The sequence below is a fragment of the Monodelphis domestica genome, chromosome 4, assembly GCF_027887165.1.
Source record: "Monodelphis domestica isolate mMonDom1 chromosome 4, mMonDom1.pri, whole genome shotgun sequence".
NCBI classification, from domain to species: domain Eukaryota; kingdom Metazoa; phylum Chordata; class Mammalia; order Didelphimorphia; family Didelphidae; genus Monodelphis; species Monodelphis domestica.
In genome coordinates, this window is record NC_077230.1 from 94,160,007 (window position 1) to 94,184,162 (window position 24,156).

Genomic DNA, 24,156 nt, shown 5'->3' on the forward strand with positions numbered 1-24,156 from the left:
CTACCCAGAGTGGTGAGAACTAAGAATGGGCAGTCCTGGGAAAAAATGTCTACTGTGATTGGTAGATGTGAAAATTTAGGGGAGGTAACACAAGAGAAAATTTCTTTAAAAGGAAGGGGAGTTCAAAATTGAGGGTAGTTTAGTTTAGAAGCTGAATTGGAGGGTCTCTCTGAACACTAGAGCTTGCTTGGGACAAATCTTGTGGTGAGTGATTAAAGACTGACTAGTCTCTCTTAAAGCTCAGGACTAGGCCATTTGGGTATTTTCATATTTGGAGAATTTTTCCCATGGCGACCACTTATTTTTGATTTAAATCGAGACACTAAAAATTATCTTTACAGTTTTGGCAATTCACAATCTTGAAACCCACGTTTTCGCGGTTACAAGGGAAGCAACAGCTCTTGTTGGCTAGCTGGACCTATCCAGTTTTAGAAGTTTTAGGTTCCTGTGCACTGGAGAACATCTTGAAGGTGATCTGGCTTTCCCTGCTGTGTTCTAACAACTTGGCTAAGGTACTCTAAATATTCTATTATTTGGGGATTTGAGGTTTTACCTCAAGAGCCAAGCCCAGTTTTGTGGGGGGGAACTCAGCCCATTTTGAGTCCCTTCTCAATAGCTTTTTGGAGATAAATTTGAGGGTAATTAAACAACAGTCTGAGGATAGAAGCTAGGTAGCTAATTAGCTTTTAGGGTAATTAGCCAGAAAGTAGAGAGTTAGTAGGCAGCCGGAAGACCAGAAAAATTTCTTATGAGAGAAAGGTAGATTTGGTGGGTTTGAGTATTAGTTCCTTTAGTATCAGGATCACCTTGTCTTGAATGACAGTGTTCTATCCTCAGTCTACCAATAAACATAAATATTGTGTTTTCTAAAGATAGTCTTCAGGGTCTGCGCTTACTGGCCCAGAGAAGTTACCTAGGTGGATATAACCATCAATCCACCTTAGGTTTCATCTTATCAACATTCTTTTTTTTTTCAGTACCACTATATGATTCTACCAGTGGCCCTGACCACCAGGTCATATCTATACTCAATCTTGACTACCAGGCCCAGGATACATCAGGCAAAATCACCCAGAGCATATATCCAATTATTGAGAATTACTGGGAAACAAGTCCACCAGAGAGATACCTCACACTCTTTGACCTTAATAACTGTAAACCTCAAAATTTCTTAGACTTATAAATGTTGGAAATTTCACCATTGGGAAATTTCATACTTGAAAAATTTCCTATTGATAGTGGGTCTTGACTATTGGAATGTGAACCCCATTGGCATGGGAGGTTCCTTCTCCTCCCTTCTTAAGATTACTTTAGGACAGAAACCTTTTGCTGAACAATGGAAAGGACTTTGACCTATGCTTAAGCATAGAACAGGAATTTCTTTGAGTCATGATTGATTTTAGAATTGATACAATGGATACTTGGAATCAATCTCCACCCTATTCAGTCCTAACAGGATTGAGTAAGGGCTGCAGCATAGATCAAAATTTAATTATTCTAATCTCTACCTTACTCAGGTTAACAGGATTTAGGAAGGGCTGTAGCAAAGGATCAAAGATTTAATTATTTGAAAATATGACCTTCAACAGACATGTGCAAAGCCAGAGACCTCTGGGCGGTCCTGGGTTAAGCTAGAGCCTCCATTGGCACAGGGAAAATGATGGACAGGTGATTGGTAGATGTGAGGACTGAGGGGAGGGAACTTGGATGGTTTCCTTAAGGATAGGGGGGTCTGGAGACTCGAGGGGGTTGAGGAGTTTGTCGGAGTGGTTGCGGTGTGCTCTGAGAAGCTTGCACTGAAGGAAGCTGAAGGTGGGGGCCCCGGAGACTGTTTCTCCATTTTTGGTCATGTGAGTAATAGGGACTGATCTCCTTTCATTGCCCCAGCTATCTAAGGGCTTGGGCCTTTTGGCCCAGCCTAAACAGAAGGGGTATTTAAGCCCTATTCCCTTCTCTCCCCTTTCTTTCTCCCTCTATCTCTCTATCTCTAATTCCTTTCTTCCTCCTGTTTGTAATTAAAACTCCATAAAAGGTTGATGGCTGACTTGAGTTTTCATTAAGGAATTACATAGCTGAATTCCTTGGCGACCTTAAATTAATATATATCAGTCTTTTAAAAGTGATTTCCTTGTCACATAACCCAGACTCACCTCCATCCAGCTATGACTACCAGGTTCAGGATACATCATATTCCTATGATCCAGTCCCACTCCAACAAAATCTGGAATTCTGGGAAATAACATTACCAAAGTGAGGCAACTATGTGAAAACTTCTGTAAGTCAGGATCATTGGAGAACATTCCCAATGGACTTAGGTCTTTAGGACCTATATTCCTCCAGTTCAGATGACCAGGACATGCCTGCATCTAGTTATTGCTCTCAGGCCCGGGATGTACCAGACACCAATAATACAGTCTTACTCCAACAAAAACTGAAATCCTGGGAAATAATATCATCAGAACTAGACTACTAGATAACAGATCCCACAGACCAGAATCAGGAGGCAAAACTTCCTTTGGGCATAATACTCAGAGTTATGTTATTAGATTCTATAAGGTTATCAATCAGGTCTCAAATACTATACATCCACCTATCTCTCAAGAACAATTGGATATATTTAAGGAGATACTAACCTGGATTGCTTAGGTCACACTCCAACAAGCATAAGATCAATGGGAAATAATGTCACCAACATTAAACTACAAGATAACATCTTTAATTGGTCACATCCCTAAGGGAATACTTCCACTGCAGCTAGAATGAGGGATACAACTCCATCTGGCCCTAATTCCAGGGCCACAGTTCTACCTATCCCTGATCACTGAGTCATAGAAAAGGACCACTGGGAAACTACACCACTAGAAGCAAACCAGCAGACTTTGAGACCAGATGGTCAGGACCTAAAGTAGAGAATGACCCTGAGATCATAAGTTTCCCTGGCCCCAATAGGTGGGATAATATCTCCATCCAACCCTAACCTCTAGTCAGAAATTGCTCCAAAACCCCAAACTCATACAAGATCTCCATCAGGCCTACCCCACTCAATGAAAATGTCAATGAGACTATGCTATCAAGTTACACTTGTAACCAGTCCTAAGCCTCTATCCAGGCCCAAATAGCAATCCAAGACTAATTCAAACTCCACCACTACCTCTCTGGAAATAGTTCCCTTCAATCCAATAAATGATCATGAAACCAACCCACCAATACCCAAATGTAGGACCACATCTAGACCTCTATCAGGTACTAGGCATAAGACTAAATTTCTAGCAGATATTGATTATGAGCCCAAGACTGGACTGAATTCAGACTCACAAGAAGAAGTTGAATCTAAACTCCCATACCACACCACTTCTGATCAGAACAGGCGATTTACTTGGCATTTAAATTATAGCAAATTATACATCATTGAAGGGAGTGGGACCATTCCTTCTATGACTGTTCATGCTATCATTGATTCCATCCCTCAACAGACAATTAAAAATGACATCTGCAAATAGATTCTCCTACAGAGAATAAAGGAATTTTCACTTGCCATCTGGAAAAGATCTCATGTGAATATATGGTCTGTTTAGCCTGTGCCACCTGGATTCCAAATGGCTATCCTCACATTAATGGGATAATTAAATACAATAGTAGGGCACAATTTCTAGCCATATCAATCACTGTGTCCAGTTCTAAGAGGCAGATAGCTATGAAGTTTGTCTTCAAATGCTCCCAGACATTGACATATTCTTTTAAATTTCCTGAAACATTGATGCTTCAAATGGATCTCCCTACCCTAAACCACCAATATTTCCATCATCTTCACATGCATCCTTTGTGCCTCTTGAGCCTGAAAAGTTAAAAAGGCTTCACAATCATTTCCAGACTTAAGAGAGAATAGAACCAGAACCAAATAATAGAACCAGAAGCAAAAAGAGGAGCAATAGGAACACAGAAGAAGAAGAACCACCACCAAGAATACTGTAAGAGAGAAAATCTTTAGCAGGAATTAACTGCCAAGAGAAAGTACGGGGGAAGAACAAAGAGGAAAAAAAACTTACATATTGTTACATATTATTCTGGGACATCGTCATTCCAAACATACATTAGTCAATCTTATCAACGCCTTGTAACAAAAACACCTATCCTGAATATTTTCCCAAAACCTCTTCTTAGCATAGTCTTAGGTAGCTGAAGTAAGAGAAGGGTAGATATATTCAAGGAAATGCAGATTTCTTATTTTGGGGGGATATAGAATATAGATAGATAGGAATATAGTACTAAAGAAACAATGGTAAGTAACTTGGCTAACAGTGCATTTTCAGGGTGACAATTCTGCACAAGATAAAAAGGGGAAATCTGTAAGAGAGAAAATCTTTGGCAGGAATCAGCTGCCAAAAGAAAGTACGAGGGGAGGGCAAAGGGAAAAAAAAAAACCTCAAGATTCCAGGGAGAGAACAGATGCTGAGAGAACTCAAAACTGCCAGCTCACTAGACTCTTCCAGCTGAGAGCCTGAGAAGATGACCTCTGAGGCTGGGAGACTCTCTGCATATCAATTGTTTTCCAGTGAACCCCTGAAATCTCTTACTCAACTTGAAACATCATAGACCGGGACTTTGAAGAAAGCTGTCTACTAAAAATTCTTCCCTCCAAAGATTGTTCTCCACTTCTCTCTCCCCAACTTGTCTTGAACTCCATTACTCTAATTAGATTAGCTCAGGAGTAGGGACCAAATCAGCAGCTGACCTGAAAAGGAGTCAAGGCCAAAAGCCTGGACCACTGAGATTTGGGGGAGGGGTAAGTCTGCCAGTCGATAGGGATTCCTGCTACCCACTTTCCTCACCTAAATCCTTTGTCTCTCCCTTCCCTGAGTGATCTTAAATAAAGTGTAACTACTTAGATCAGGTCTGCCTAGCCTGACTCTAAGAAAGGGGGCTGAAGATTTGGGGAAAACCATACCTCTCCCTAAAAGGGAGGGTTACTTCAGGATCCTAGGGATCCAAATAACTAGATCCAAAGTAGTAATACTCTCCTCTGGGCAGAGGAGTAACTCCAGGTTTTTGGGTGAGAAGTGGCAGTCAGGGTATTTGAAGGACCCAGAGACAAGAAGGTCCGTATGACTGCTTATTTAAAATTTTTTTTTTAATTTTATTTAGTCAATTTAGAACATTATTCCTTGTTTACAAGAATCATATTCTTTCCCTCCTTCCCCTCCCCCCACCCCTTCCAGTAGCCAATGCGCAATTCCACTGGGCATTACATGTGTCCTTGATTCAGGATCATTGCATCGCCACTAATGGAGAAGTCCATTACATTTGATTGTACCATAGTGTATTAGTCTCTGTGTACAATGTTCTCCTGGTTCTGCTCCTTTCTTTTGATCTTTTCTTTTTTTTCTTTTTAAACCCGTATCTTCTGTCTTGGAATCAATACTATGTATTGATTCCAAGGCAGAAGAGCAGTAAGGACTAGGCAATGGGGGTCAAGTGACTTGCCCAGGGTCACACAGTTGGAAAGTGTCTGAGGTCAGATTTGAACCTAGAATCTCCTGTCTCTAGGCCTGGCTCTCAATCCACTGAGCCACCCAGCTTTTCCCGTGATCTTTTCTTTTAACTAAGTAACTATTTTCCTCTAATAGAGGCATTGTAACTAGTGCTTCATATTTTCATAGCAGGCTATTATTTTTAGAGAGATATTGACTTTAAATATATATGTTATATTTATGTAAATGATCCTGTATTATTTATTCAGAAAGAAGTTTTTGGTTAGAATTATTATAATGTGGTAACTGTGAGTGGCACAATGGAAACTGACACATGAATAACCTAAAGCTGTCACTGCAAAAGCACTAATCCAGGAAAAACAAAACGTTTTTGCCAAAGCACTGTCTTGTTATGACAGCTCCAGGAGACTTCATGAGTTGATGTTCCATGTATGCATTCCTGATTTTTTACCTGTAAGAAAGACTTGGCAAGCCCTTGCATAATCCAGGTGCCTGTTGCTCTCTCCAAGTCTATGGAATTCCTTTGAAAGAGCCATCTGTATTGCTCCCTCATGCCTATCACGTATCTGTATGCACTGATTCCCTAATAAATACGCACTGCTGCTTAGGCTAGGCAGCAGCCCCTTTTACCTTCAGACAACCCTCTCTTTTCATATGCCTGTGTGCTGCGCTATTCCTCTTCAGCACCCTGCTTCACTCCATGTTTGTGCTGGTTTCAACAGTACCAGTTGGATAATTGTTTCTTTCTTTTTTTTTTAAACCCTTACCTTCTGTCTTGGAGTCAAGGCTCCAAGGCAGTGTATTGGCTCCAAGGCAGAAGAATGTCAAGGGCTAGGCAATGGGTGTTAAGTGACTTGCCCAGGGTCATACAGCTGGGAAGTGTCTGAGCCAGATTTGAACCTGGGACCTCCTATCTCTAGGCCTGATGGATATTTGTTTCTTAAAATATAATTGAATTAAGAATATTTGTTCTCTGAATTTTGCTTTGCTTCACCTTCCCTGTATTCCCCCTCCAACTTTGTTACTTCTATAATTAATTGCATAAGAATGGGATTTGGTTTTCATTTTAATTTTGCTTACTTCTTAGTCTATACTGACCCCATAAAGTCTTATGAAAATTATATCAGCTGTTTTGTTAAACAAACACATAGGTGGTAAATCAATTGTTCCTTTGTGGTGTGGGGTCAAGATGTCCCTTCAAGTTCTCTGGCTAGTTTTCTTCTAGAAAGGTAATTCTGCTTGTCAGAAATCCTTGAAAGGGCATTAGCATCCACCCTACCTAGTCAATAATTAGATCAAATTTTTGGATTTTAGGTACAATTTAACTGGCATATATTTCCCTATTTTAGCTTGTTCAGTAAAATAATATGTACAAGTAACATTAGATGTTCCCAAGGGATAGATGGACTCTAAATTCCATAAACAATCAATAAGCCAATGAATTAACTCCTGTGTATTAGACAGTATGTTATTCACTAGAGATACGAATAGAAAAGTGGGAGACAGTCCTTGCCCTCAAGGACCTTTCTTCACAAATAGATGGAAAGCAGAGGGGCACCTGTGTGGCTCATAGGTAGAGAGCAAGGCCTGGACTTGGGAGGACCTGGGTTCAAATTTGACCTCGTATACTTCCTAGCTGTTTGACCCTGTCAATTGCCTAGCCTTTGAGGTTCTTCAATTAGAATTCACCAATTAAAACTAATACTAAGATAGAAGGCAAGGATTTTAGGGCAAAAATAGGTGGGAGGTATATGTAACAGAATGAAAGATAGCTGATGCTCTTAGGGAGCTTTAACCAGGAATATGCCTCATCTATAAAACACACACATACCTAGTTATAAGAATCCTATTACAATTTTTTCCTTCTATAAGTCAATGCCTCCACTGAGGCTGCATCACAAGGTAAATATAAGAATATTTATGACATCTATGCCAGGTCTGGCAAGTTCTCCCAAATTGGAAATACTTCAAATATCAAAAAATGGAAGTGTGCTATACCAGAAATCTTTGATTACTTTATTTTTTTTTAAATGGAGTCAATTCACTATGAGCTCCCTTTTCTTCCACTCTTTCAGATTCTTTTGACATCATCCCCATCCCCCACTCCAACTCTTGCCTCCTTATTTCCTTAGCTTCCAAGATATAAAGTAGACCTTTTTTTTTTTTGCCAACTGGTCTCCATTCACCCTTAATCCCATCCCTTCCAATCTTCTCCCCTCTCTCTTAAATATTCACTTTTCTCTAGTTATTCTTTTACCTATATCCTCAGATATGCCCAAATCTTTCCCATCCCCAAAACTACCTGCCCAACCTTCACTAAATCCTTCATCCTTAAGATACTCATAGTTTTCTTCCCTTCCTCAGCCAAACTCCTAGAAAAAGTCATATATATTTGCTGTCTTCAATTTTTCTTCTCTCACTCATTCCTCACCCCTTTAACGTGAGACCTCAACATGCAGCTTGCAATTATCTTAAAAATTATGACCTCTTGATTGCCAACTCTGATCATCTTTTATCAGTACTCATCCTTCCTGAACTGACTACTACATTTGACACCATTAACCATCTGTTCCACCTACTCCTGTCTTTTTGGAGTGTTGGGTTGGTTCTCCTATTTGTCTGATCTTTCTTAATCTCTCCCTGGTTCATCATTTATAGCAAACCCTTTAACTATAGGCATTCTCCAAGCTCCTATACCAGATTTTCTCCTCTTCTCTCATTTGGTAACCTCATCATCAGCAACCTGAGATGTAATTATCATCTCTAAGCAGACACACACACAAATGCACCTTTTCCTTGGAATTCAGTCCTGAATCATAAGTCATCTATTGGACACTTTAAATGTCCAAGAAAGATCTTACCCTCAACATATTGGAGACTTGAGCTCATTATCTTTTCTCTAAAACCCTCCCAAATCTCCACATTTGTGCCAAAAAGATGCTTAGCTCCTCGTTTTCTCTCACTTCATAATGGACACTTTTTGTCATTTCTACCTCTATGACATCTCTTGTATATCCCCCTTCTCTCTGTTCATGCAGCTTCTATCTTAGATAAAACACTCATCAAATATCAACTGAATTGTTGCAGCAGCCTCCTAATTTGTCTTCCTGGATTGAATTTCTCCCGATTTGAGTCAAGCAATCAGTGATTAAACATTCATTAGGTGTCTACCATGTGTCTGACACTGTGCTAAGTGCTATGGGTAGTGCCAAGGTGATTTTCTTTAAGCCCAGACTTGACCACGTCAGTACCCTTCTCAGTAAACTCCAGGGGCTCCTTTTTTACTCTTAGGATAAAAAAAATTGTTTTTAACTCTTACCTTCCATCTTAGATTCAATATTGGGCATTGGTTCCTAGGCAGAAGAGAGGTTGGGGCTAGGCAATGGGGGTTAAGTGACTTGCTCAGGGTCACACAGGAAATGTCTGGGGCCACATTTGACCACAGGTTCTCTTGACTTCAGGCCTGCTATTCTCTTCACTGTGCTAACTAGCTATCCCCCAAAATATATTTTATTAAAAACTTGGTATTTGTATTGATTGATTTTATGGTTATGATTTTTATACATGTTTATGTGGTTATCTTCTTCATTAGAATTTAAGTTCCTTATGAGTAGAGATTGTTTCTTTGTATTGGTATCCCCAGTGCCTAGCACAGTCCTTGGCACATAGCCTATGGTTAATAAATGTTTATTGACTGACCTGTAATTGGATAGACTCACCACCAGAAGGTTAGCACCAGGGTGAATTTCTCTTTCATCTTATTAGAAGGTTGAAGAATTATTCATACCGATAAAATGATAGACCTTTTGAAGAACTGATACATAGAAAATATGAAACTATAAGCATATTACTTTGATTCTAGAAAAATTCTTGATAAAATTCCAGACACTTATATTAACAATAGAGAGATATGGGCTCAAGTATAATACAGATAGATGGATTCAGATGCTGCATGGTTGATTGCAAATGTTGAAAGTCAATTTGACATACTTTACAGCAGCATCTTCTGGTTCCTTCTACCCTTTCAAATTCATTTTATATGTATATATATATGTATAGATAAATAGATAGATAGATAGATAGATAGATAGATAGATAGATAGATAGATAGATAGATAGATAGTCTTTCCTCATTAAATTGTAAGCTCCTTAAGGGCAGGGACTGTCTTTTTTTCTTCTTTGTATCTCTAGCTCCTGGCAGGGAGCTAGCACATAATGAATTCAATTGAACTTGGTCCAGTTTAGTGTTCCAGGGACCTATGCTTGGCGTTGTGTTGGTCACTATTTCTGACAGTGGCTTGTACAAAGGTATAGGTGGCATTGGTACCAAACTTCTAGATATTTGAAGCTGAGAAAGATGACTGAAATACTGGATGATATTTCAGGTCCAAAAAGAACTTGACAAGCTATAACATGGTGCAAAATCTAGTAAGATGAAATTTAATAGCGACAAATATGAATAAAGCCTTATTCTTAGGTTCAAGAATTCCACTTTAACAACATAGAATGGGAAAGGCATGATAAGAGAACAGTTTGTCAAAAAATAAAGATCTATGGGATTTTAGGGGACTACAAACTCAACATGGGTTAACAATACAATTTTTTGTTCAGTAATTTCAGTCATGCCTGACTCTTTATGATCCCAAATGGGGTTTTCTTGGCAAAGATACTAGAGGGATTTGCTATTTCCTTTTTCCTGCTCATTTTACAGATGAGGAAACTGAGGCAAATGGGGTGAAGTAACTTCTCAAGGTTCACACAGATAGTATCTGAGGTCATATTTGAACTCAGGTCTTCCTGACTCTAGGCCCACTACTCCATCCACTGCACCACCTAGATGACCCAAAAGTATGATAAGATAGACAAAAAATGAAATATTATCTTGTACTGAATTCAGAGAAACATGAAAAACGATTTATTTATCCTGTTGGACTCTACTCTGGTCAAACTACATTTTGCAACATACAGGGTTCAGTTCTGGGTACCACAATTTAGTGGGCAAAGGAAATTTACTCTCCTCCCTTTTCCTGGGGTCACACAGGTGACCTCATCTCCTGGTGACTCCCCTGCACTGTCCTATGGGCTGTTCCCCCCCTCCCCCATGGCCCAGGCAAAATAGAAAGCCACAGCTTGGTTGAGGCAAGAGTGGATTTCCACTCTCTTCTGTATTTGTTGATGGCTGGACTTTCCTGTAAGCATGCCTAGGGGGCCTTAATGGCAGCCACAGAATAGCAAGCTAAATGGAGCAATAAGGAAAGTAATCTATATATCCTCTCCTTTCCATCTTTCCCCCCTACTACTTTTTTGATTAATAAAATTATTAATTTACAGCCAGTCTTATAATTTTATCTCTTACATTAGGAAGGAAATAGATAACCTTGAAAATGTCCCAAAGAAGATAACCAGGATGATGAAGAAACTTGAAGTTTGTTCCATGTGAAGATTGAAGGAATTGAGAATGTTTAGACTGGACAAGAGAAGACAGGGCCCAGGTATAGGAGGAATAATTTATAAAAGCTTTCTTCAAATATTTGAAGAGAGATTTGACTTGTTCTGATTGTTCCTAAGAGGGCAGAAACAGGCGTAGAGTGGACTTCAAAGCCAAAGTCTTAAAAAAAAATTTTTTTTAAACCCTTACCTTCTGTTTTAGACTCCATAGCCATTCTAAGGCAAAAGAGCAATAAAGGCGAGGCAATTAACTTGCCCATGTTCACCCAGCTAGGAAGAGACAGGCCAGATTTGAACCTAGATGCCTCTAACTCCAGGTCTGGCACTCTAGCCACTGTGTTCCCACAAAAGTTTCAATGTAAAGGAAAAGCAATTATTACAACTCTACAAAAGCAGAATGAGTCATCATATGAGGTTATAGGTTATCATTCCTTGGAAGTCTTCAAAAAGGTCAATTTTGGAGTATATCATAGTGGAGAATTCTGTGGAAAAGACTGGATTAGAAACTTACTGAGGTTTTTTTCCCAACTCTAAAATCCTGTGATTTTGTAATGTATATATTTTTTGAAGGTAGGATTTAGGTGATGAAGTTGAGTTAGGATAAAGAGGTTTGTAGGTTATTCATAGTCATATTTTAACCTAGAGAAACATTTACTAAATTTCTGTAAATGTGAGGAAAGCAAAGAATGGATTTTTTTTTTTGGTCTTTGGGGAGCCATTAATTCTTTATACAGTCTGTTTGGCTCAAAACTCAAATACACAGGTGATCTCATTGATTTGGATAATTCCAACAAAAACACAGGTTGGAATCCATCCATGCATGCCCACTCTTTGTGAGTACTGTCCACATTCTCCCATATTTACCAAAGGGGCTCCATAGGCTATAGGATGAGAAGAAGACGAAGTGAAGAATTCATTCTCCCTATAATCATTGTCCCCCTCTTGAACTGAAAAGAAGAGACAGGGTTATAATCTCTTTGTAACACCTAAAATAATAATTAAGACTCAAAATTAGACACAATTTTTAAAAATACACAGGGGGAATTCTCAATTTCTTTCAAAGATAAAGATAGACATTTAGTTTCCCTTTAACCTCCATTGAAATCTCTCCAGTAGAGATCTAAAGGTCGTCCGTTGTATCCTGGCCATCTCCCCTTCTCTTCCTTCTTCAAAGACCTTGTCTATGGATGGTTCTGGGCTTCTAGAGATGTCTTTCTTCCCTTGTGGGAGAGATTTGCTTAGTATGAAGTGAAGCCATTTTGGCCTTGATTGAAGAGTGACCATGGGTTCTGAGTGATTTGATTCTACGTCTTCTGATGACTGTTTCAAATTTCTACGGGGGATGTCTGAGGAGCAAAAAAGGGCAGAGGCTGTTGCCTGGGGACATTTGAGGGAAAATGTCACATTAATCAACTCCTCTGACATGGACATAGATATTGGTGTAGCCAGTAACTGGGCTTCACATGGATATTTCATCCCTTCATGTGGACAGCCATCTGGGATCCAGGAGGAGCAAATTAAACAAACCATGTATTCACATGGGCTGTATCTATCAAGACTCATAGGTAGGAGAATCTGCTTAGAGATGTCATTTTTTATTCTTTCCTGAGGGATGGAATTAATGATAGCATGAACAGTTTTGTCAGAGACAGTTCCCCCCAAGATGGTGTATGGTTTGATATAATTTAAACGTAATTCAGGTTGTCTCTTTTGCACAATTTGGGACTGATGTTGAAACCCAGATTCAACCTCATCTTGGTGGTCATAGCTCAGCTTAGTCTCAGGCTGGTGGTCATGGCCTGTTGGAGGCTCAGTCTGGTGATTGGGACTTGGTGGTGATGTGGTCTTCTCAGGACTTAGAGGAATTGTTTCATCATCATCCAAGCTCACTGGTGCTGTACTTGCCAGGTTGATGGGATCTGTTCCAGCTTTAGCCTGTTTTTCTAAGACAGCTGGAGGAGGGACTGAGGGGTTAGGGCTAGGAAGAGGTGTGATTTTCTCTTGACCTTCAGACAATTTTGCTGAGTGCTTTCTATTAGTTGGAGATGTAGCCTGGATACTGAGATGCAGAATAGGTTCTGACTGTTTCTCAGGGCTGGATGGGGGAGTTGGACAGTGATCAGGGCTAGATACAATAATTTCCACCTTGTGATCTAAGCTCATTGGTGGTGTTACTCTTTTATACTCTTCTTTTACAATGGGTTTTTGAAGCTCTGTTTCTGGTGACATTGGGTTAGAATGTTCAGATTCTGGCTGAAGTGACACTTGGTCACTGGAATCTAGTATATCTTCAGGTTGCTGGTCAGGGCTGGGTGGAGGTGTGATCTGGAGTTCAAGGACAAGTGGAGCTGGGTTTTGAGGGTCTAAGTCCACTGGAGGCGTTGCCCCTTCATCCTGGCCTGCTAGAATTGTGGTCTCTCGTTCTATTCTTGATGGTGACATTTCTTCATACTCTTGTTCTATTTGAGCTAAGTCTTGGGCAAGGTCACTTGAGGTAGTCTCAGATGCTTGCTTCTGGTCAGAGCTGAAGGATGATATGAGTAGTGTGGCCGAGGGGTGGTCAGGTCCAGATACAGTATTTTCTTCATCATTGCTGTCCAGGGGAAGAAATATTGCCCAGTGATCCTTGACTATTTCATTTGTTTCCTCAAACTCTATTCTCAATGGCATTATATCTATGATTTCAAAAGTTTCTTCCTCAATCATATCTGAGATAGGATCAGTGACATCTGGAGTATGCTCAGTCTCTGAGTTTTCCTTGAGATCAGTTTCCTCTGATTGTGTTGCCCATTGTTCTAAATTCTGATCAAGTGTAACCTGTGCATCATGATTGTATATATTCTCACTTTGCTGCTGATCAGGGCTGGGCAGAGGTGTGGTTGCCTTGGCAGGGGTAGCAAGTACTGTATCTTGGCCATTTAAGTCCAGAGGAGGTGTTATCTCATGATTTTCCTCTGTTATTATTGCCTGGTGATCAGATATTCCTGGTAGGATTGGAGGTGTTGTTTTCCAGGCCTCTTGTTTTATTAGAACTGACTCATAGACAATGGGTTCCGATATAGCCTCAATGACCAGGTCTGGCCTGGGTGAAACTATAGCCAGCTGATCTATTTTCTGGGAAATTGCTTGCCGTTGTTTTAATTCTGGATGAAACATGACCAGGGCATTGTTGTTTGGCATATCCTCAGCCCAGGGATAAGGAGTGGGTGGAGGTGTGGCCCACTGCTGAGGGCTAGATAGAGTAGCATCCTGGGGGTCTAAGTCCAGTAGAGCTATTCTGTCATCCTGGTCTGCTAGACTTTCATCCTCATCTGTCTCTGAGGATATTATTTCCCAGGAGTCTGTTAGCTCTGTTTGGACAGAGACATGCATGGTAGGTTCTCTTGTTGTGTCAGTCTCTGGTTCAGGACTGGATGAAAATATTTCCTGTAAGTCTGTTTCTGGGAATATTGCTTCCCAGGGGATCTGATCTGTTTGAATGGAACTATGGACAGCAGGCTCTGGTATTGAGTCAGTTTCTGGACCAGATTTGGATTCAGATGTGTCCTGGTCATCTGTTTCTTGGGATACAACTTCTGAGTCTTTGTCAGTTTTAATGGAAACATGAAGGGCAGGCTCTGATGTTGTAGCTGTGAGCTCTCGTATTGTAGCTGTAGGCTCTGAGAGTGTAGCTGTAGGCTTTGATGTCTTAGATGTAGGCACTGATCTTCTAGCTGTAGACTCTGGTATTGTAGTTGTAGGCACTGATGTTGTAGCTGTAGGCTCTGGTGTTCTAGTTGTAGACTCTGGTGTTCTAGCTGTAGACTCTGGCATTGTAGTTGTAGGCTCTGATGTTGTAGCTGTAGGCTCTGGTGTTCTATCTGTAGACTCTGGCATTGTAGTTGTAGGCTCTGATGTTGTAGCTGTAGGTTCTGGTGTTCTAGCTGTAGACTCTGATGTTGTAGTTAGAGATTCCAGTACAGGACTACAGGGACATGATTCCAGGAGGTACTTTCTCAGCAGCCTATTTTCCCAGCTGTCATAATCAGTTTGAACTGAGACATGGGCAATAGGGCTTGGCCTACATAGCAGGTGAGGATTGTATCTACATATAGTTGTAGACTGGTTTCTCTGATTCAGATGTGTTGTAGGTGCAGCAAGTGGTCCAGGTTGATGATTTAGGCATTGTAAAAGGGATAATGTGTCCCTGGATGTTTGTGCTTCCTTCAGAGATTGGGAATTGACCCAGTAGTCTATGACTGATGTTCTGAAATTTGGAGTCCTGGTCCAGATGGGACAAGGTAATGATTTTGCAATTGGTTGAAGTACAGGGTCTATGTTGAAAAGTCCTAACAGTGCATTGGCAGCCTTGATCCGGCGCTTAGGTTTTGGAAAAACCCTGGCCGGTGGTGTGGGAGTTCTTAACAAAGGCTTAATGTTTGCTGTTTGGGTGTCAGAGACTATACTGGCTATACTAGGTCTGGATCTGGGTCTTTCACGTAATGCAATCTTAGTCTGGTGGTCAGGGAAAGGTGGAGTTGGATCCTTCTGGTTGAGATGTGTTAGATCCTCAATAACTGAATGGTCACAGACTGGGAAAATCTTGGGAAGGTGGTCAGAGCCTGAAAGAGTCTCCAAATGATGCTCAGAATCCAAAGAAGATTCAAGGTGGTTTTTGGAGCCCAAAGGAGGTATGAGACATTGTTCAATAGGAGTTAAAGTTGTAGTTGTTTTTCTGGTTGGGATATCATTCCGAGATTGAGGCAAGACTGGAGTCACTGTAGGGTGTTTGTGATGAGGGGATGGCTTAGCCAGATGATGAAGATGGGGCAATGGCACTGCCATTGCTCTGGGATGAAGTTGGGGCATCTTAGAATGGAAAGCTGGATTTTTGAGCCAAGGTGGAGACTGCTTTTGGGTATTCCTCTGGTAGGAACAATGTGGTGCTTGAGGGCTATGAGGTTTGTTGAGGAGTGACATCAGTTCAGCCCTTGACTTGTATTCTTTTTCCCAGAATGGTGAAATCCGGTGTGGGGGACATGGTAACAGCACTGAAGAAGCCTTGTGATACAGGCTATTTTGAGGGAACTGGACCAATTCTGCTGACGAAGAAGACACTGGGTGAATGGGAGTAGCCAAATACTATTTACATGTGTAACATTTTGGGTAGAAGCATAGAAAAGAAAAGGTAATGGACTAAATGACTGGAATTTTCTAAGCTGATAACAATTAACATTTCCTTAGCACTTGACAGTTAGATCCAGAAGCTCACATGGTTTGTAAGGTAGTGTGAGATGGAAAAAAGGAAAAGAGACCCCAAAAATATATAAAAAGGGTGTTTTAATAAAGAGAAAACAAAAAATACCTTTGCTCCTGACCAGCTCCTCGCTCCCAGTCCTCATCAAAAATCCCTCCCTGGCGCGGGATTGGTCTATTCATAGACCAATCCCAGGCCAGGAAGTAAAGGGGAAGGGATCCTGGGAGGTGCAAGGCATGCTAGAGGATCTAGTTCTTTTTCTTTCAAAATCCATAGTAGATATCATTAATCCTGTGTAATTGATGAAGGAGATTGCATTTATATAAGTGCTATTGTTAAACTTTTAATAAAGTGATAATAATACAAAATAATAGCAAAAATCTGTATAGATGCTATAGGGTTTGCAAAGTGTTGCACAAGTGTTGTACAAGTATTGTCTCATCTTATCCTCATTTTTCTCCCCATTTTACAGATGAGTAAACTGAGACAAACAGCAATGAAGTGACTTCCTCAGTGTCACGTGACTAGTACGTGTCTAAGGTCAGATTTGAACTCAAGACTTGTTAACAACAACTCTTTTAGGCAGTATGTGAATATAATTCTTATTTTATAAATGAGGCCCAAAGATATAAATGATTTACCCAAAGGCTAGCAAAAAGATGGACATCCAGGACCAAAATATAGGAATCCAAAATTCAGAGTTCTTATAGTAGCTGAGGCCAGTAGTAAGTAGTAGTAAGGTAACAATGGCAGGACTAGACAACAGATCTTGTGATTTTTAGTTGAATACTCTTTACACTTAACTACATCTCACTGGTTCCCAGCATCCAAAGAATCATGATGGGTTGGATGAATATGCCAAAAAATGGTCAAAAAGAGTGATGTGTATGAGTATTGAGTGGATAGGGGGTACATTGGACATCACTGAAAAACAAAGTTCTCACCTTTGGGAAATATCCTTGGTCTTCTCCCCATTTGGTTACTAAAGGATTTCCTGGGAAGGAAATAATTTGTTAACAAATATGTGGCAATAACTGGCTCTAACATCCTTCTCCCTTCTTTTTTTTTTAATCAGTATTTCTTAATTTTATTCTTTCCTTCCTTGAATATGGCACATAAAATAAATACTATATATGCTTCAGAAATTTTATTTCTTTTTAAAAACCACGATTTGCTAACAGACAAAATTAGAGAGAGTCCTGATTTATTCACTTTTATGCCATTTGGATATAATTATTTTCTGATTATAATATATTCTGTGCTTTATGTGTTTCTATTAATCAGTGAATTTAGCTACAAGAGTCAAAATAATGGCAAGTAACCATTTCTGACATTTAACAAGTATGAGAAAATTTCAATTTTCTTGTGTTCATGAATTTACAGATTTCACGGTTTAACAGAAGTAGTGAAAAAGCAGGCTGCCATGAAAATGGACCCTATCTTGCCTGGATTAATTTTTCCTTCCTTCCTTCCTTCCTTCCTTCCTTCCTTCCTTCCTTCCTTCCTTCCTTCCTTCCTTCCTTCCTTCCTTCCTTCCTTCCTTCCTTCCTTCCTTCCTTCCTTCCTTCCTTCTTTCCTTCCTTCCTTCCTTCCTTCCTTCCTTCCTTCCTTCCTTCCTTCCTTCCTTCCTTCCTTCCTTCCTTCCTTCCTTCCTTCCTTCCTTCCTTCCTTCCTTCCTTCCTTCCTTCCTTCCTTCCTTCCTTCCTTCCTTCCTCTTTCTTCTTCCTTTCTTTCTCTCTTTCTCCATTACCTTATAATCTTTAAAATGATTCTAAGTACTGGTTCCAAAGCAAAAAAGAGGTAAGGGTTAGATAATTGGAGTTAAGTCACTTGCCCAAGGTCACACAGCTAGGAAGTTCTGAAGTCAAATTTGAACCTAGGACCTTTCTAGGCCTGGCTCTCAATCACTGAGCCACCTAGTTGCCTCAGGGCCATTTCTTTTTTAAACCCACTTTCTCTTGGCCTCATTCTACAGTCACTGATGACTGATGTATGAATTCTTGTCTTACTTTAGGATTAACTTCATTAAAAAAATAAAAATAAGAAGTGAACCCAGTGACTTTTCCTGGCCTTTCCTTTTCTCTACCTCCTTTTCTATCCCATGTTGCCTCTTAACACTGGTAAATTTTATTTCAGAAAAAGAGAAAAAAACTAAAGTAAGCACAATATTTTAATGTAACATCACTGTTTGTAAAAGTCCGATAACTAGAATTTTACAAAGAATTGACACAAATACAGGAAACTGACCAATACAGCTAGGTATACAAACACACCCATATACATAAAGATGTATATGTGTATATATATATATATATATATATATATTTATAGGTATATGTATGTGTGTATACTATACAAAATATGCATATAAGCTATTATATACTAGATATTAAACACATGTTATTAAAGCTTAAAATTACATAAAGGTTTTTGGGACACACCATTATGTTGTTCAGTCATTTTCATTCATGTCCAACTCTTTTTGAATTCATTTGTAGTTTTCTTGGCAAAGTTATTAGAGTGGTTTGCCATTTCTTTCTCCAGCTCATTTTATTCAGATGAGAAAATTGAGATGAACAAGGCTAAGTGACTTGCCTGGGGTTACACAGCTAGTAAGTGCCTAAGGCCAGATTCAAACTCAAATTCACTGGGTCACTTAGCTGTCTTCTAGATATTAAATATATATTTCTTATTAAAACTTAAAATTACATAATGGCTTTTGGAATACATACATACATACATATATATATATATATGTATATATATATATATATACATTGTACGCACCCTCATTGTCTCCCAGGCCATCTCCTTTGCACTAGCTACTATCTCCTCTTCGCCACATCTTGGTTTCTTGATGAACCATTTCAACTCTACACTGTCTTCCTCTTTTGAATTTTTAGGCCCCTCATTTCCCTGATTATACCTGCCAGAACTTTGCCTTGGATAACTCCCACAACTTGCCATCTGTACTTTTAATATATACATGGTGCAAAATGAAGGTGGAGAAAATCACAAAGCCATTCTGATTGGGTCCATTCTAAACTAATGTTACACAACCTCAACTACGTCTTCAGTGCTGCTAGGCAATCCTAGCATACCTCCTTTATCATTTCGTTTTCCTATTCTCCCATGAAATGGTCAGTTCCTTGAGAGAAAGGACTGTCTTTTGCTTCTTTTGTATCCTCAGCTTTTAGCACAAAACCTAGCACATAGTAGGCACTCAATAATGTTTTTATATATGTGGTAGGATTTATTGGTGTATCTATGTTAAATATGTGTATATCTAAGCTCTTATAGATGATATTTAAAGCTATTAAAGCTTAAAGCTGCACTAAGATTTTTGGGATACTCTGTGTGTGTGTGTGTGTGTGTGTGTGTGTGAGAGAGAGAGAGAGAGAGAGAGAGAGAGAGAGAGAGAGAGTATTGGGGGGAGGACAGAGGCAGAGACAGAGATAGAGACAGATTTCCTCTTATTAGGATCTATCTACATTTCCAAATGGATGAAATTCTAGGTCTGATAAAAAATAAAACCCTAAAGCAAATAGACATCACCCAATAGAAGAATTTTCAAAGGACATGAGAAGTTTTCAAAGCTTCAAAAGAATAATTTATAAACTAGAATTGATTCATGAAAATAAGTTTCATAAATATTAAAATAATTTATAATAAATCATGTTTTTCATAAAACATAAAAACATGGTTCAAATTACTTTTAGTAAGAAATACAAATTAAAACAATTTTTAGGTTATGCCTCATTCCCTAAAGACTGGTAAAGATAAATCAAAGATGGGGCAGCTAAGTGGCTCAGTGAACTGAGAGCCAGTCATAGAGATGGGAGGTACTGGGTTCAAATCTAACCTCATAGTTCTTAGCTGTGTGACTCTGAGCACTTAACCCTCATTGCCTAACCCTTACTACTCTTCTGCCTTGTAACCAATACATAGTAGTGATTCTAAGATGGAAGAAAGTAAGGGCTTAAAAAAAGAGAGAAATCAAAGATGGGAGCAATCAGTGTTGTAGGAGCTGTTGCTTCAGGCAGGCATATTGTACTTGGTGTTGTTGGTGGAGCTATAAACCTGTCAATCTAGTGTGTAAGAAAAAGTGAGTAAAACTGTCCATACTCTTTGACTTGGAAATGTTTCTAGTGCAGTGATGGCTAACCTTTTAGAACCAGAGTGCTGGGTCCTGCCCCCACTCCACCCCACCAGACCAAGTGCCATGCCCACTCCCATACGCCATGCTGTGCCCCTCCCCCCCAAGTGCTGGGTGCACCCTGCCTCTAGACCCCCTTTAGACCACACAGGGGAGGGAGAAAGCAGAGAGGTGGGTGAAGTGAGGAATGTCAGAGGGGAGTGGCCCAAGCACTCTGCTCCCCTCCAGCTCTGAGGCCTGTGAGCCACCCAGCTTACCTCCTCTGTGCTCCCATTGGTTGTTGAGTAGAGTGGTGGGGGATGTGAAAAAAAAAACATGTTCAGGTGCAGTGGAGAGAAGGGGAGCAGTTCCACCCGAGTCCCTCTTTCTAGTAATGAACTCTGGGGTGGGGGGCAACTGTGTGCCCACAGAGAGCACTCTGAGTGCCATGTTTGGTAGCTGTGCCATAGTGCCATCACTGCTCTAGTGGGTATAAATTAATACCTTGAAGAAGTATTGAATGAAACAAAGGTCAATATATACCAAAATGCTCATAATGATTCTCTTTTTTGAACCAAAGAACAATGCCAATTGCCTAGGGAGTGACAAAAAACCCTACAATATATGAATGTAACAGAATGCCAATGGACAAAGAAAACATAAATATGTGAAAATAAGAGGAACATGGGAAGAAAATGTATATGAACTGATTAAATAAGCCAGAACAAAGAAAATAGCATACAAAATAAGTACAACAACATAAACGAAAAGATCACCAAAATGATGTTGACCATTTGCATAATGGAAAAAGCAGTAAAGATCTGAGCAGAGGCCAAGAGGAAAATCTGCAGAAAAACTGAGTAAATAAATCAGTCTCTTTCTCTTGAGTTCTTCCTGAGACCACCATCTCCTGGGAAGCCTGGAAAAGTAGATGTTCTCCTGTAGACATCTTTAGCAGGACTACTTTGGTGGTTCTGATCCAACCCAGAAAGTCTTTTCTCTTATATCTAGTTCATTCAACATACATCTATCAAAATGATACTGGAAAACACAGAGTCTAATCATGTAACCCCTCTTTTCAAAGAGCTCTAATGCATGTAGTTCTTTATCTTTTTTTGGAATCCTGGCCCCCTCCCTTTTGGTGATCTGGAGAAACCTGTGGACCCCTTCTCAATATAATGTTTTTAAATGGGTAAAATGATTTTTCTTTTTTTTTTTTTGAAAAATTTATTTAATTAATTTAGCATATTTTTTCCCATGGTTACAAGATTCATGTTCTTTCCCTGCCCTCCCCTAACCCACCTCCCATAGCCAATGTGTAATTCCTCTGGGTTTTACATGTGTCATTGATCAAGACCCGTTTCCTTATCATTGATATTTGCACCAGGGTGATCGTTTAGAGTCTTAATCCCCAATCATATTCCCATTGACCCTGTGAAGATTGGATTTAGCTATCCTTGTGTTGTTTTTCTTCTGTGTTTCTATTCCCACAGTTCTTCCTCTGAATGTAGATAGCATTCTTTCTCACAAGTTCCTCAGAATTGTCCTGAATCATTGTATTGCTGCTAGAAGAGAAGTCCATTACATTCGATTGCGCCACAGTGTATCAGTCTCTGTGTACACTGTTCTCCTGGTTCTGCTCTTTTCGCTCTGCATCACTTCCTGGAGGTTGTTCTAGTCTTCATGGAATTCCTCCACTTTATTATTCCTTTGAGCACAATAGTATTCCATCACCAACAGATACCACAATTTGTTCAGCCATTCCCCAATTGGAGGGCATCACCTCATTTTCCAATTTTTGGCCACCACAAAGAGTGCAGCTATGAATATTCTTGTACAAGTCTTTTTCCTTATTATCTCTTTGGGGTACAAACCCAGCAGTGCTATGGCTGGATCAAAGGACAGGTGGTCTTTTAGTGCCCTTTGGGCAAAATGATTTTTTTTCAAAGGAAACCAATTATGTTAAGATGCAGTTATTGAAATGTTGAAAAAACAAGTTCACAGATTGAAGCACACCATTCTTCATTTTATTTCCTCAATGAATTTTTCTCTAAGGTAAGTGATATGTCTTCTTTCACAACATGACAAGCATAAAAATATATATTGTATGATAACATGTGTCCAACTTATATCATATTACTTGTTGCCTTGGGGAATGGGGGGGGTGGAAGACAGGGAGAAAGCATGGATCACAAAATCCATGCCAAAAAATGATTATTAAAAATTGTATCAATATGTAATCTGGAAAAAAGAAAAAGAAAAAAACAAATTCACAGATCCTAGGATAAAAACTTCAGGAAGAGAATTTAAGCTTCTTGAGGACACTGTTTTTTGGGTTTGGGTTTTTTTGTTTGTTTTTGTTTTCATTTTTGTTTTTTGCTTTTGTATTTCCATCATCCATTGTGTACTGCCAGGTACACAAATACAAAGAAAGTGCTTTATAAATGCTTCTTGAACGTGTTCCTTTCTGACATTTCTCTCCCAGTATGCTTCCTTTGACATTGTTAATATCTATCTTGGCAAAGAGCCTTCATATATGTAACACTGATTATATCAAAGCAAATTTTGGCTTATGGTGACTAGGGGCAGCCTCTGGGAAATACAATACTGCCCATATGAATCAGACATTAACTCCAAAAGATTTTATTTTATGATCTCTGTTTATTGTGGTGGTTTTTTGTTCAGTCATTTTTCAGTAGTGTCTGAAAACCCCATTTGAGGTTTTCTTGGCAGAGATACTGGTGTGGTGTCCCATTTCCTTCTCCAGCTCATTAAAAACAACCAAAATCCCATTTTCTGTCTTAGAACCGATACTCTAAGGCAGAAGAGTGGTAAGGGACAGGCAATTGGGGATTGAGTGATATGTCCAGGGTCACATAGCTAAAGAAGTGTCTGAATACAGATTTGAATTCAGGAAGAGTCTACCTGACTCCAGGCTTGGTGCTCTATCTATCCACTGTGCCACCTAGCTGCCCCATGATGTCTGTTTAGAAATCTCTCAATAAACATTTACTTGAATGTCTTCACACAATATCAATGAGAATGAAAACATAATTATTAGAACTATTTTTGGAGTTTAGGGTTTATTTTATGATACAATCTCTCCTCTCCACCCTGAACCCCTACTTGTCAACCCACTATCTTTGTAAGATACATAAAACTGCTATTTCTTTTTAAAGATTTGTTATAGATGGTGATTTGGGGGTAGCAAAACTTACTGTGAAATCCTTAGAAATCATTCTGGAATATCACAATCAAATTTAGCAATGATCTGGATTGCTTCAGGTTAGAGTTAGAAAGGATGTTAGAGGCCATTGAATTCAGCCCTCTCATTTTATAGATGAGGAAACTGAGTCACAGAGAAATAAATGAGCTTGCTCAGTGTTATTATAAACAAACAGAATATTGTCATAGTTATGGAGAACTCATGTCTTCCTGACTCCAAATCTAATAAACTATCTTATCTACTACACTACCCTCCCATTTTACAGATATAAAATGTCAATGCTAAATGACTTGCCCAAGGTCACACAGATAGCATTTGAGCCAGAGGCAGGATTTTTAATACCATCTGTTGTTCCTTTGATTCTAGAAAGTCAGGCAATGCTTTTTTCAGTGTCTAATCCATCCTTTCTAAATCCTCCCATATCTATAGAGCCTTGCATCTGCTTCTCAGGTGCCTGGCTGCTGAGGGATTAACAGGGGCTCCTTGATCTTGATTTGCAGAGTTGCTTGGCATTTCCTAAGAACTGAAGCCTGAGGACCTGATAATTATACTCTTTTCTCTGTTGAGCACAGATAGATCTTTCCTATTCCCATCTCTGGGAAGAGAATTTTATCATTTTTAT

At 39.5% G+C, this 24,156-nt stretch overlaps 1 protein-coding gene across 3 annotated transcripts in view; it reads right to left on the bottom strand.

Annotated features, from left to right (window-relative positions):
* Positions 1–11,305: 11,305 nt before the first annotated feature.
* LOC103103224 (mucin-2-like) overlaps positions 11,306–24,156 on the bottom strand; it is a 53,683-nt gene continuing 40,832 nt past the window's right edge. For all 3 annotated transcript variants that reach the window (XM_016433541.2, XM_056793619.1, XM_056793620.1), the window contains 2 exons: positions 17,118–17,167; positions 11,306–16,015 (listed from right to left, as the gene is read on the bottom strand). In XM_016433541.2, the coding sequence (XP_016289027.2) occupies positions 12,015–16,015; positions 17,118–17,167 (4,051 nt within the window). In that variant the 3' untranslated portion in view covers positions 11,306–12,014. The remainder of the gene's footprint in view (positions 16,016–17,117; positions 17,168–24,156) is intronic.